The sequence below is a fragment of the Leptidea sinapis genome, chromosome 30 (assembly GCF_905404315.1).
Source record: "Leptidea sinapis chromosome 30, ilLepSina1.1, whole genome shotgun sequence".
NCBI classification, from domain to species: Eukaryota; Metazoa; Arthropoda; class Insecta; order Lepidoptera; family Pieridae; genus Leptidea; species Leptidea sinapis.
This window is the reverse complement of record NC_066294.1, coordinates 5,388,346-5,402,622: the sequence shown is the minus strand read 5'-3', so window position 1 is coordinate 5,402,622 and position 14,277 is coordinate 5,388,346. Positions and strand designations below refer to the sequence as shown.

The following is a 14,277-nucleotide window of genomic DNA, read 5'->3' as shown; positions in this document are numbered from 1 at the left end:
ATTCGTATATTCCTGTACAGTGATAGGGCTTCAGTCGCGCTTCTGCTATTAAATGATTTAATCAGCGCATTGGAATGTTTAAAGCTTGTTAATTCACTCCAACGATTAAGTGCTTCGTATTGACTTCAGGGTCTCAAGTAGCGCTCTTAAGCAGCCCAGACTAAAGTTCCGGACTATATTAGACGGCTCTGTCTCCAGCTTTTGCGAACTTTTCGGCCATTTTATTGCCTACAATTCCAGTATGCCGGGTCTTCTCCTTCCCTCTAATATATACGAAGGGATCAATAGCTGGTCTATGTGTGAACTCGTATGGTGCCAGTTAGACCTGTTATAGTTAAAAAATAATTGTATTTGTTGGATGCAATTACTAATTGTGACAGTAATCAAGACCATCATGTTCTCGAAGCGTTCTTACACAAACAATGAGTTCATGCTCTACAGGTTGAAGCATCCAATATATTATAATATTTTATATTTTAACAGTTAATTATTTATCGCTTTTTATGAAATAATTTATATTATTTAAACATGACACATATATTGGATACAGATGCATTACATAATAATTTGTTTATGTATATTACAACCATTGTAAAATACTCTATTTGATTGAAAAGAGTGGCCGTTGAGTTTCTTAAATGTTCTTCTCACGAGCTCAACTTTTTACAAACATATGGTAAATTCAGTAATTTAAAATAAATATTTGTAGTGACTATTCAAAAGCACTTAGCTTAAGCCCAATTGAATAAAGTTAATTTAACATTGCATACAATATATATTAAATAATAATTTGATGAAAGTAAAAACACCGTTCATAAACTTAAAAGTCGTTCAAAATGACAAAAGTTTCTCGAATGTTCTCGAATCGCACCTCAAAGTTAAAAGGAAATTGTATTGTTTGCGCATCATTTAAATGTAACTATCTTACTAAGATTACTTAATATAAGATAAATGTCAAAATTTCAGCTATTACTATTTCGACTGATATACAAACCACTGTAATGCAGACAGACAAACGCAATGAGGACCCTTTGGCAACGCAACCCTAAAAAAAGCCTTGGGACTTAACAGCACAGTATGGAAACGAATCTAACCATGCAGATAGTTCTATAAATATTTGCAAGTATAACGTTATTATTAATTCAGCAGTAAGACCACACATACGTATAATCAAATGCTAGTGATAAATTCTATTTTAGTTGAAAGCCAATGATTTATTGTCTCCGAAATGAACCGAGTAGTTTTATTACGATCTACGTCAGCACAACACTAATTGTGAGTTGTCAGTATTGTGCAAAATGCATTATGATTTATCTTTGAACAAACACACTTTGAGAAGCAAATTGCTTAAATTAATTGTGTTTACATCTGCGAAGTTGAAATTTTAATAGCTGAGAGAATTATTGATATAAAATTGAACTGCAAAGGGAAATGAATCTGTTTTTATTTAATGACTAGCTTACCCGGCAAACGTTGTTTTGCCATATAAATTACTTTTAGAGTTAGACCGTTTCTTGGGCATTGCAACATTACCTACTTTATTTTTCTAAAATAAACGATTTTTTCTAAAAACAGCCTAAGTTACTCCTTATCACATCAGCTACCTGCCAATAAAATTCCCCTCAAAATCGGTCCAGCCATTTCAGAGATTAGATTAGTCCTTATTATTAGATTAGTCTGTCTGTCTGTCTGTTTGGAACAAACGACAAAAATTTTAAAAAATGTTATTTTGGTGTATGTTACCCTATATTATATTCGTATACATGTAGTAAAAAACGGTTACTTCAATATTACAACCTGACAATCCAATTTTAGTTATATGTATAGATAATGATTATAAAAAGCACAGTCTGGTTTCAGTTTTGGGAAAGTGATAAATAAAAGTTTAAATTAATTTCACTCGCCAAAATTTTAATATATAGAGTATCAATAAATCAAATAGGGTTCTAAGATAAAATACAGCTATAAATTATGCTCGCACAACATTTGTGTATAATCGTTTTAAGATATTTCAACACAAGTGCGGGTAGCGGATAAAATTTCATAAGTTTTTTCAACTCGCCAGTTCTCCTTGAGCATACAGTGGTATGGCAAAACTTGTAATGAATGTTACTTAGTTTTTTTATTGAAAATAAGGGACGAGACGAGCAGGCCGTTGATGTTAACTAATACGCCCTGCCTATTACAATTCAGGATTCTTGAAAAACCTCAAAATTTCTGATGGCACTATAATTGCGCTCGACGCTTTGAGATATCAGATGTTAAGTCCCATTTGCCCAGTAATTTAAGTAGCTACGGCGCCCTTCAGACCGAAACATCGTAATGTTTACACATTATTGTTTCACGGCAGAAATAGCCGACGGTACTTACTAAAGTGACGTGGAACACCTTATGGCAATAACAGCCGAATCAAACTCAAAATGATTTAATCTTAAAGTTTTATAAGTTTCACAAAAAAAATCTTTAGTATCGTCCCAACGATTTAAAGTCTATCTTTACTAATTAAAAAGTGAAAGTATAGATCAATATTTTTTCTTCTTTGTTCAGTATTTATGAAAAATAGGCATTTCAATGAAAATTTCAGCATTTGATATGTAAACCAAGGATTTAGTATCCTGCTAAGTTTACTGATACAAAAACAGGATTGGTCACTGCTTTTAAAAATAACATAACTACAATAATCTATAAATATACACATAGAGGCTGCTGCTTCGACTGCCGAAGACAGCAAACGTCTCACGGCCGTTCCCAATATACTATCTACAGATAGATATTAATTATTACCTTCTACTGTCAGTAATTAGCTGTCAATAATCTGAAGCTGTCCCAATATAACCGATAAGTACTTCTTATCGCCTTATATTGGGATGCGTGAATTGAAATTTCCATACAAACTTCTATCGCTGGTAAGTCGTCATCCCATTGACAGACAGCTTGTACGGATAAGGTCGTACCGTCGATAAGTTTATTGGGACAGAAAAGTCAACGATACTAACGATTTTTATCTCAAGTATGAGATAGACTGAATATTGGGAAAGGCCGTCAGTGAATCTTACATCTTTGTTCCGTTTGACACTTGGTCCGTGGGGCCCAGAGGCGCGGAGATTGTACAAAGTACTATCTTCTCGCCTCAATACATACTTGCTACCCAAGCAAGCTGGCAGTTATTTCGGCCAACGGATCAGCCTATCTATCAAACGCGGATTTGCTGCCAGTATTCTTAGTACGCTTCCCCGTAATGATAGTTTATAGTCGTGGAAATCTTTGGGGGAGGCCTTTGTCCAGCAGTAGACGTCTTCCGGCTGATGATTATGATGATGGTGACGATGATGATAATGAATCGTAGTATTATAAATATAGTAATAAGGTTTGTTTTGTTTGAATAAATTTATAAACTATAATGATATGATATGGAAACAATAATTTCTATGACATTTAAAATGTATCTTCTTATTATGATTTATGTTTATGAATAAAATATAACATTAGGTATGTTATATTTTAACACACAACTGAGTCACTAAACAACTATTTGTTTTTTAAAATCAAAAGTTATTCTTATAAAAGTTATAGGTCAAAAATAAATGTTATTAAATGCTTAAAAATATATTTTTACACTGAATGTTGAGTTATTCACGATTTAAGGTAATTGATTTGCTTTGAGAAAATTGAGCTTTAATGTAAAGAAGTGACAAGAAACTCTTTGGCACTCTTTCAAATCAATATTTATCTATTCATTATTCATATAACATATTAATATAATAATGAAAACGATTTATTGAGCACAGTTGATGCATCAAACCATACACGTAAATAAGTAATGGTATTATTCGAACATTTCATTAAAATTTTATGTTAGTTATAAAGATAACATAACTTTAAATTTAATAACAAAAGCAGCAATTTAATAATTTTATGCAGCCCTGGAGAATCCGTTCCTGGGCGTCCACAATTAGGGCCTGTACCTAACAGTGGTTGCCCAGGCTGGCCCGCGTATTCTGGAGGGGGCAAATCTGCGCTGACTCGGGGCAAACAGAGCAGGAGGCTCAAACCAGCCTCCTCTACACTCGCTGTGGACTTTTGCAACATCAGGGGGCTTCGCTCAAATTTAAATGCCGTCCACTTTCACCTGGAGACGGCGAAGCCGGCCCTGCTCTTTTTAACCGAGACACAGATATCCTCCCTGGCTGATTCATCTTACCTTTCCTACCCGGGGTATAATTTGGAACACTCCTTTATACCACGGGCTGGCGTGTGCGTTTACGTCAGGGAGGATGTCTGTTCTCGACGCCTGAGTTTTCTTGAAGGACAACCTATCCATCATCTGGCTGCGTGTAGACTGCGATGACCATCCGCGATTCTTCACATGCCTGTATAGGTCCCATAGCGGTAACGCAGAGACTGACCGGCTCCTCGAACACATCCAAATGGCTACAGATTCCGTGTTGGAGCAGATCCCCACTGCAGAGATCGTGTTTCTTGGCGATTTTAACGCCCACCACGCCGAATGGCTAGGCTCACGTACCACCGATCATGCAGGGAGATCTGTTCACGACTTCGCCTTAGCATATGGTCTGACGCAACCGGTTAATGCACCAACGCGAATCCCAGATGTGCAAGATCATACACCTTCACTGTTGGACCTTCTGTTGACCTCACATCCGGACGGCTACCTAGTTTCCGTTGACCCTCCTCTGGGATCGTCGGACCACTGCCTGATCCGGAGCACCGTGCCGATCACGCGCCCAACACGGCCCCGCTTCTTAGGCTGTGGCCGCGTGTGGCACTATAGGTCAGCAGAGTGGGACGAGATGCGGTGCTTTTTTGCATCCTACCCGTGGAGGCAGATCTGTTTTTCACTGAGAGATCCAGATGCCGCTGCTGATGCTGTTGCTGATGTGGTACTGCAAGGTATGGAACTCTTCATTCCATCCTCCTCTGTGCCTATCGGTGGCAGGTCCCAACCATGGTTTGACCGCTCCTGCAAAATGGCCTCTCGCCGAAATCAGGAGTGCTATCAGGCTTGGGTCAATGCCGTGGTATCTAAGTATGTGAATTCCAGCGAACTTAAAAAATACTTCAATCATGTCTCCAGGTCCTTCAAAAGAGTTATTGCTGACGCGTAGTCGAAGCACATTGGCAGAATTGGCGAGAGACTTGCACGCCTTCCCTCGGGAACTCGTGCATTCTGGTCGCTCGCCAAGGCTGTCCAAGGAAACTTCTGCCAGCCAGCCATTCCGCCACTGCACAGGGATGATGACTCGCTGGCCCATGACGCGAAAGAGAAAGTTGATCTCCTGGGCTCCCTCTTCGCGTCCAACTCGACTCTGGATGACCACCACCGCATATTCCGCGGTGCGATTCATATATGCCGGAGGTAAAAATACGGCATGGTGCCGTGCTTAAGGCGCTTCTCACCTTGGACATACACAAATCGAGCGGGCCCGATGGCATTCCCCCGATAGTGCTGCGGACATGTGCTCCGGAACTGGCGCCGGTCGTTACCCGTCTTTTCTGGCTCTCCTACTCATCAGGCGTAGTCCCGAAATTATGGAAGGCGGCTTTAGTGCACCCGATCCCTAAGAAAGGTGTACGCTCAGATCCGTCCAACTACCGCCCCATTGCCATTACCTCCATGTTCTCCAAAGTAATGGAGTCGATCATCAACCGCCAGCTCTTGGGATACCTAGAGGGGCACCAGCTGATCAGCGACTGCCAGTACGGTTTCCGTCAGGGTCGCTCAGCTGGTGATCTTCTTGCGTACCTCGGGCGCAAGCGGTTGAGTCGAAGGGAGAGGCGTTGGCAGTGAGTTTGGACATAGCGAAGGCCTTTGATCGGGTGTGGCATAAAGCGCTTATAGCGAAACTGCCATCCTATGGGCTTCCCGAGAAGTTGTGCAAATGGGTCACTAGCTTTTTGGCTGATCGGAGCATCAAGGTTGTTATCAACGGTGCATGCTCCGACTTAAAACCCATAAACTCTGGTGTCCCGCAAGGCTGTGTGCTATCCCCTACGTTGTTTCTTCTGCATATCAATGATATGCTGCAAATCAGCAATATTCATTGCTATGAAGACGACAGCACGGGGTATGCTTCCTACACCGGCCGTGCCAACATGTCCCGGAATAGCGTCGACGAGAACCGGATCAAACTTGTGTCTGAAATCGAGACTATGCTTTGCAAAGTCTCGGAATGGGGCCGACAAAATTTAGTCCAATTCAACCCCAAGAAGACACAAGTTTGTGCGTTCACCACTAAAAAGTCTCCCTTTGTCGTATCCCCTCGATTCGAGATCACTCCTCTAACTGCCACATACTTGGCGTCGATATATCGAGCGTCATTCAGTTCCGTGATCACTTGGATGAGAAGGCCAAACTGGCCTCTAAAAAGCTTGGTGTACTCAGTAAGGCGAGACAGTACTTCACTAAAAGCCACCGCCTGCAACTTTATAAGGCGCAAATTTGGCCTCACATGGAGTACTGTTCTCACCTCTGGGCGGGTGCTCCCCAGTACCAGCTTCTTCCATTTGACCGCATACAACGAAGAGCGGCTCGAATCATCGACGATCAAGTCATCTCCGATCGGCTTCATTCTCTAGCATTGCGTAGAGATGTGGGTTCTCTCTGCATCTTCTACCGCATTTATCACGGGGAGTGCTCAGAGGAGCTGTTCGGGTTGATTCCAGCGGCCGAATTCCACCATCGGACATTACGTGCAAAGTACCATCCGCATCACGTAGACGTCTGGCATTCCACAACCGCGCGTTTTTTTCGAAATTTCTTGCCTCGCACAGCCACTTTGTGGAATCAACTACCGGCAGCGGTCTTCCCGAACAGATACGACTTAGGGACCTTCAAGAAAAAAGCATACTCCCACCTTAAAGGCCGGCAACGCATTTCTTGACACACCTGTTGTTGTTGTTGGCGGCTGCCTCACCTCTCCCCATCCCGTGAGCCTCTTGCCCGTTTGCCCCCTCTCATATAAAAAAAAAATTCAATGATTAATTTAGGATCAGTAGTGCCCGTTCACGAGTAGGACCGGACCAGCGATCGCTTTCCTCTACCAAATCCTATGAAAAGTAACGCCTAACCTACCTACTAAGTGGGCAAGTTTTTTTTAATTTAATAGACGATAAGTGACTAAATGTGCGAGCAGGCCCTTCGAATTAGATAAATATCACTATATTAAAACTTTCATATAATAATAATAATAATATTGACACACTTTTTACACATATTATCTTGCCCCAAATTAGGCATATATAGCCTGAGTTATGGGTTGCAAGACAATGATATATTTAATACAATATACTTACTTAAACATACATAAACATACATATAAACATCCATGAATCGGAAACAAACATCCATATTCATTATATAAATGCGTGCACCTACCGAGATTCGAACCCGGGACCTCTAGCTTAGTAGATACGATCGCTAACAACTCGGCTATACAGGTCGTCTGTACTATACATATATGTATGTTATTTGCTATTCCATTCGACTTTTCATATAAATAGACTTCAGAAATTACAGATAGAATATTTGGAAGGTTTCCATGAAAACCATAGTCATTCAAACGATACCGGTCTGTTGGTTAGTGCTATTTATTTCCGGATACGCATACATAAAAGTATTCACTACACTCTGACGTTGAAGCAATCACGAAAACATTAAATTATATATAAATTGAGTTTCTTCAATCCCGACATGTTCCATTCAATAACTTCGCGTATATAATTGGTAAAGTTCCCTCGCCTTTTTGTTGCATATCATATTATGGTAGAGAGTGTCCAAATCGAGGCTGATACTCTAAATTTTTCACTGAAATCCCAAATATTTTTTGTGAAATTGTAGCATGTAATCATAAAAAGGCATTTATTTTTTCAAAATTGATTCCTTTAAAATTCTTTTTGATGTCATTTCTAATATACTAGATACTACTACCGCTTCCGAAACAAATGACGCTCTGAGAGAGAAGAAACAGCGCAAGAAACTCCCCCAGAATTCTTTCTGTGCGCTCTTTTTAATAAAATATACAATATTGTACTGTCATTGCTATTGCTATAAAATAATCACATATATCTTTCGGATTAAGCTTAAAGTATTTTTTTTTACTATGAAAATGTGACGAGACTTTTACCTCACATTAAGTGACACACATAATTCTGAGTGAATTCGGAAGTGCTCACGTCACTTTGAGACATTCAAATTCAATTACTTTTAATCAAAATAGAATATGAATTCACGTGTTGAAAGTCGAAAACTACCACCCATTCGGAAATGTGTGCCTCAGATCTGAGAAGAACGCCAGGACATTCATGAAACTTCAATGCCTTTAGTGTAAAGCCTAAAGCAACAGGCTGTTTTTGAGCAAAATCGGTGTATGAAGAATAAAGGAATATTTTTGTTTCCATGATTTATATTAAAAATAAGCATTCGTACAAAATATGACCTTTAATTTACGTGAACGATGCTTTGGGAATAGATAGCATTAAAAATAAAATTATAATTACACTAACATGCTAAATGATGCCTCATTTATAGACGAAAACAAAATACAAGGTTATACAATATGTACAAAAAATATAAACAAAATAGATAGTAAAGTTAATAGAAATTATAGATAGTAGAAAGATAAACTAGATAAAGATATAATAAATCAGAGATAGTTCAATAATGAACAATAAAGGCCTGAGGTTTACAATATTAATATAGATAACTTAATTAAATATAGTTATACAAAATTAAAGACGGAGACAGTATTGTATAAGCGCGTTCATAGGAAAACATATTATGATATTAAAAATGAAAATTGGTTAAGGTGAAACAATAGACAGACATTCCTGAGGTTCCGAGGAAGAGATGGTCTGACGCTGGGGGCCCCCGCTAATCCTCTACAAACTCCTGGTGCTAAAGTGTGTTCGCTCTGCGTTATAAATGAACGAGTACTTTGATGCGATGCAAATATTCAGTTGACCACTGATGAATGATTAATGAATATGCGTGCGACGATGCCGGTGCTCAGTGACAATTGGTTATTAACCGGCGCGAGAGTCAATTGGCATTAAATTAGCCAATCAGATACCAATGCATCTGTTGTCTGTATGTATCTCCCTATTTCTACAGGAACTATCTGCACTATAGTTTGTCATAGCAAAAATTACAAAAGAGAATAGACAATTGCGGTGTTACCAAGTATTTTAAATAGAATTTGCTCTAGGTGGAAGTAAGCGAGCAACTCGTTTAACCGTGGCCGCAGCTATCGGTATATGGGTTCTGGCGGCTGCTCTTGCGATGCCAGCCTACATTGGTTCCTATGTCAGAGAATTTGTCGTCAGTCCCACCAAGAAGGTAAGAAATATAACCAAATAGTTACTAACCTGAACGAAGTTCTCTCGTGTTGAATTTATTTTATAACGCTTTGGGCTTTTTAACAGCTCAGTTAAGCTGATTCACATTGGCTGCGTTTTGTATTAAAACATCAAGTTTTTCTGTCTTTGACAACCATAAAGGCCAATTCTTGAAAACTTTTGGTAAACTTTAGATCGTATGGATAGTTTCAGTGTTTTTTGCTTTAGAAGTTTCCAGAAATGCACTGCAGCGTCAAAATTGAATATATTCAAGAAGGTATTCAGTGTTAAGGAAAAAATATTAGAAACATTTGTTTGGTCAACATGAATTTATTTTTAAATACTAAATAATTTTCGTTTATTAAATGCTTCGTGGCAACAATTGATTTGTCGCGTCATTGTTTTCTACAAAAAAATAATTAATCATAACCTTAGTTATTATGGAGTGAAATTATACCTCAAATGTTCATGAATTCAATTTTTTTTTAACAATTTACTTTTTTTTAGTTTCTCGTATGCTATCCGTACCCAGTGGAATGGGGCGAAGAGTACGCACGTCTGGTCGTGTTACTGAAGTTCCTGATTTACTACTCGATGCCACTTGCGGTGATTGCGCTGTTCTACGTTCTTATGGCAAGACATCTAGTGCTCAGTACTCAGAACATGCCGGGAGAGATGCAAGGAACGCAGAGACAGGTGAGTAAATAAAACAATGTTAAATAAAAATAATATTTTGTTAGGTGCTGCCAGTACCTTGCTAATTATAGTAAATAATTATTTATGGCAAAACTACCATCCATTTATGGCAAACAACCATCCATTCACCAGTGAGAGGTTCCTTTGCACCGGATGCCGGCTAGATTATGGGTACCACAGCGGCGCCTAATTCTGCCGTCAAGCAGTAATGTGTAAGCATTACTGTGTTTCGGTCTGAAGGGCGACGTAGCTAGTGAATTACTGGGCAAATGAGACTTAACATCTTACGTCTCAAGTTGACGAGCTCAGTTGTAGTGCCGCTTAGAATTTTTGGGGTTTTGAAGAATGCTGAGCGGCACTGCTTTGTAATAGGCAGGGCGTACCAATTACCATCAGCTGGACGGCATGCTCCTTTCATCCCTTCATTTCATACAAAAAAAGTAACAGAGAGATTCAAATAATCAATCAAAGCATTGCAAACAAATAAAATATAAAAATATAACCCGCTGTTATTTGATTAAAGTGGGATTTATTTTGATATTTATTAACATTTCTTGACAAGTACCATTAACATATTCAAGTATGCCTGTTGATGTTTCTTCAGCCTATAATAAATATGAAAGTTTTTTGACAGATGCGAGCCAGAAGAAAAGTGGCGTTAACAGTTCTTGCGTTCGTGTTGGTTTTCGCTGCGTGCTTCTTGCCTACCCATGTCTTTATGATGTGGTTCTATTATTGGTATGTTTTATCTTGTAGTTCACAATAACGTAAGGACTCTTTTCTTCTCCTCTAGTTGTACTCCGGTTTTTTGTTATTTGTCACGAAACGTCGGCTTGAAGAAAATAATAATGAAACTGTAAGTTTTACGCTAAAACCTAATGTAATAAAACAGTTACAATATAACTTGCGTTTTGATCCTTTATTGTCATAAACATAATGTTAACACCAGGAATAAACATAAACTTACAATGCCTATTACTCGGCTAAGTCAAGTTAGTCTTTTGTGGGGTGATGTTGCTTTTACAATTTTATTTTATTTTTATTTTATTTTATTTTTTATTTTTATTTTTATTTTATTTTTTATTATAAAAGTAATCAACAGCGTACACAACAATTATTTTTAGAAAATTAACCTAGGTTTTACATAAAGCCACTAAGGATTACATAAATTTTAAATTATAAAAAGAAATCATATATTAACAGAATAGACTTAAAAATGTACTATATATACTAACAAATAAAAGATTACAATAGCGCGCGCGTGTCTGTGTGTGTGTGTGCGTGTGTGGTGTGTGTATGCGTGTGTGGTGTGTGTGTGTGTTTGTGTGTGTTGCGTTACCTATTATTGCTATTTTTTACGATGATGTTTTATTATTTCTGTTTTTAACTTAATTTTTGATAAGTGAAATACGTCAAACTCAGCGTACTGTTTATTATAAATTCGTGACAGACGCGGAATTATGGAATTTTGGGCATAATTTGTATTAGGTTTGGGAACATGTAAAAGGCGCGTGTGACGCGATCTTAAAGATTGAGCGTTTAATGAAAAGGCTGACAGTAGACTAGGACAGTCGATGGAGCCACTCAAAATTGCTTGCAGAACAGTAACATGTCACTTTGATTCCTTCTTTGTTCCAGTGTGTCGATACCATAGTGAGAACACGCTTCCTCATAACTGTTGAATTCTTTAAAATCTTTAAAAGTTAAGTATTTAATAAACTGTTTCTGTATGGTTTCAAGCCTTTCGATATGTATAATATATTGGGGTGTCCAGACATTACATGCGTATTCAAGAATACTCCGGACGTACGCAAAGTAAAGTGCCTTTATACATTCCAGATTACTGAAGGAACGGGTCACTCGTTTTATGAAACCTAGTTGTTTGAAAGCTCTATTTGCTACATTATCAACGTGCTCATTCATTGAAAACTTAGCATCGATTTGGATACCCAGGTCTCTAACCGCAGTCACTCTGGGTATATATGTGCCATTAATTTTGAAGTTAAATTCAATTATATTTTTTTTACGAGTCAGAGTAATATGATGGCACTTTTTAACATTAACTATAATTCTGTTCCTTGCGTAGTATTCTGTCAATGCATTTAGGTCATGTTGTAGTTTACGACAATCGTCAAGTGAACGTATTTTGACAAATATTTTTGTGTCGTCAGCGAACATTAAATACTGTGCAAGGTGGAAGCAACTTCCAATATCAAATAGGTAAGCGTTATATAAAAGCGGACCTAGGATGGACCCCTGTGGTACTCCTGAGGGTATTATTACAAAGTTACTTCTAGCACTACCCGTCACAACTGCTTGCATACGGTTCTAAATGTATGAAGTAAACCACCGAAGTAAGCTCCCATTTACGCCTAGCACGCTTAGTTTTTGCAGTAGAATTACGTGATCTACTCGGTCAAATGCTTTTTCGAAATCCGTGTAGATCACATCCACTTGATATTTCTCGTCCATGCTCTGTACTACGTAATCCGTAAAAACAGCTAAATTTGTAACGGTAGAACGGTTCTTCATAAATCCGTGCTGCTCGTAGGGAATAGATCTAGTTATAATGGGGCATATGTATCTATAGACAACTGTTTCGAATAACTTACTCATTGCGTTCAGAATCGATATGGGCCGGTAATTCTCTATTTGGGCTCTTGATCCGCTTTTATGTAACGGTAATATAAGTGCTTCTTTCCACACATCAGGGAAACTACTGAAGACGTTAATGGAGAGATTAAATATTATGGATAGCGGTAAGGCTAAATTGTTAGCACACTTATTTAAAAAAATCGGTGGGATTCTATCACTGCCAGCTCCCTTATTAGTTTTTAAAGCTTTAAGCAATTTACGAACCTCATATACACTTATAGTAATTTTGCAAATGGTTTCATTATGATTCAAGTTTAGAGAACTTGGTTCATCGTACGAGTTTGCTGGTTTTACAAATATGCTCTCAAAGTATTGACTGAATCCATTACAAACTGAAGTTTCACCTGTGTAAGTACTATTACCAAGTGTAAGCTTAGTGGGGTATCCTTGTTCGCTGTTTCTAAGGGATTTAGTATAAGAGAAGAGAAGTTTAGGATCTTTACGAATGAAGCATTGCATACGCTCAGTGTAGTTTTTGTAACACCTGCTCTGTACGAGTTTTTGGCGAGCCCTGAGCATAACAAACTCGTCGTAATCACGAGGATTTTTATCGTTTTTCCATTGTCTGTGCTTTTGAAGCTTCTCTTGCACTATATGAATTAGAGACTTAGAATACCACACAGGGAAATTAGTTTTATGTTTAACTTTAACTGGTATAAATTTATACAAATTATTTAAGTTTTCTTTAGTGTTAATTCCGCCAGTATGGTATAAATTTAATTATTGTTTCGTTTAGAATGGAATAAAAAAGTTTAATTGCTTCATTAATTGAATCAGCTACTAGTAATTCGTGCCAATTGATTTGTGATAAGTATTCATTAATTTTGATATAGTCCCCATAATAGAAATTGGGCCTATTGACGGGTTTCTGACGAATATTACGAATTAGTGAGTTCGAGAGATTAAATTCTAGACATGGATGATATACATCTTCTGTAACGAGGGGAGTAAGGCAGTGGTGAACTTCAAAGTCAATGTTGCTAAATAATAGATCTAAGGTGTTTCGCTTACTGTTCGAGATAGTGTTTTGTTGTTTCAAACCAGAGAGGTTACAAATATCTAAAATATTTACAAAAGCATTTTGCAATTCTACTGGGCCACGTTTTTGCAGTGTAGGTCCGGAGTCAGTCCACGTGACATTTGGTAAGTTAAAATCGCCACATAAAATGAAATAGTCATTGGGATGGGTTGCCAAAACTTCTGCGAGTCGAGAATAGATTGATTCGAGTCTTGTAGGTAACTGTGAGTCAGGTGGTGCATATACTAATCCGATATGGATGTTGCGGTTCCCCGAAATTTTGAGAGTTTCAGCTGGTATAGTTGCCCACAAGGATTCGACGCCAGGACAGGCCCACTCGCGTTGATGTTGGACATGCATCTTCTTAGAAGCACATAGTAGGACTCCCCCTCCCATTTTTTTAGTAGATGTTCCCTGGTTTCGGTCACAACGTAAAATGTCATATCTATTGTCACAGATCTCACTATTATAGATACCGTTAGTCAGCCATGATTCTGTTATTAAAATTATGTCATAATCGTGGTTAAGTATGTTTTGTCTAAATTCATTTGTTT

The 14,277-nt window shown here is 38.2% G+C and overlaps 1 protein-coding gene across 3 annotated transcripts in view; it reads left to right on the top strand.

The window, feature by feature from the left end:
• The window catches only part of LOC126973890 (neuropeptide CCHamide-1 receptor-like), a 117,848-nt gene that overhangs the window by 35,197 nt on the left and 68,374 nt on the right, over positions 1-14,277 (top strand). For 2 of the 3 annotated variants that reach the window (XM_050821252.1, XM_050821254.1), the window contains exons 4-6: positions 9,225-9,355; positions 9,862-10,050; positions 10,685-10,788. In XM_050821252.1, the coding sequence (XP_050677209.1) occupies positions 9,225-9,355; positions 9,862-10,050; positions 10,685-10,788 (424 nt within the window). The remainder of the gene's footprint in view (positions 1-9,224; positions 9,356-9,861; positions 10,051-10,684; positions 10,789-14,277) is intronic. The other variant, XM_050821253.1, reaches the window with a different exon arrangement.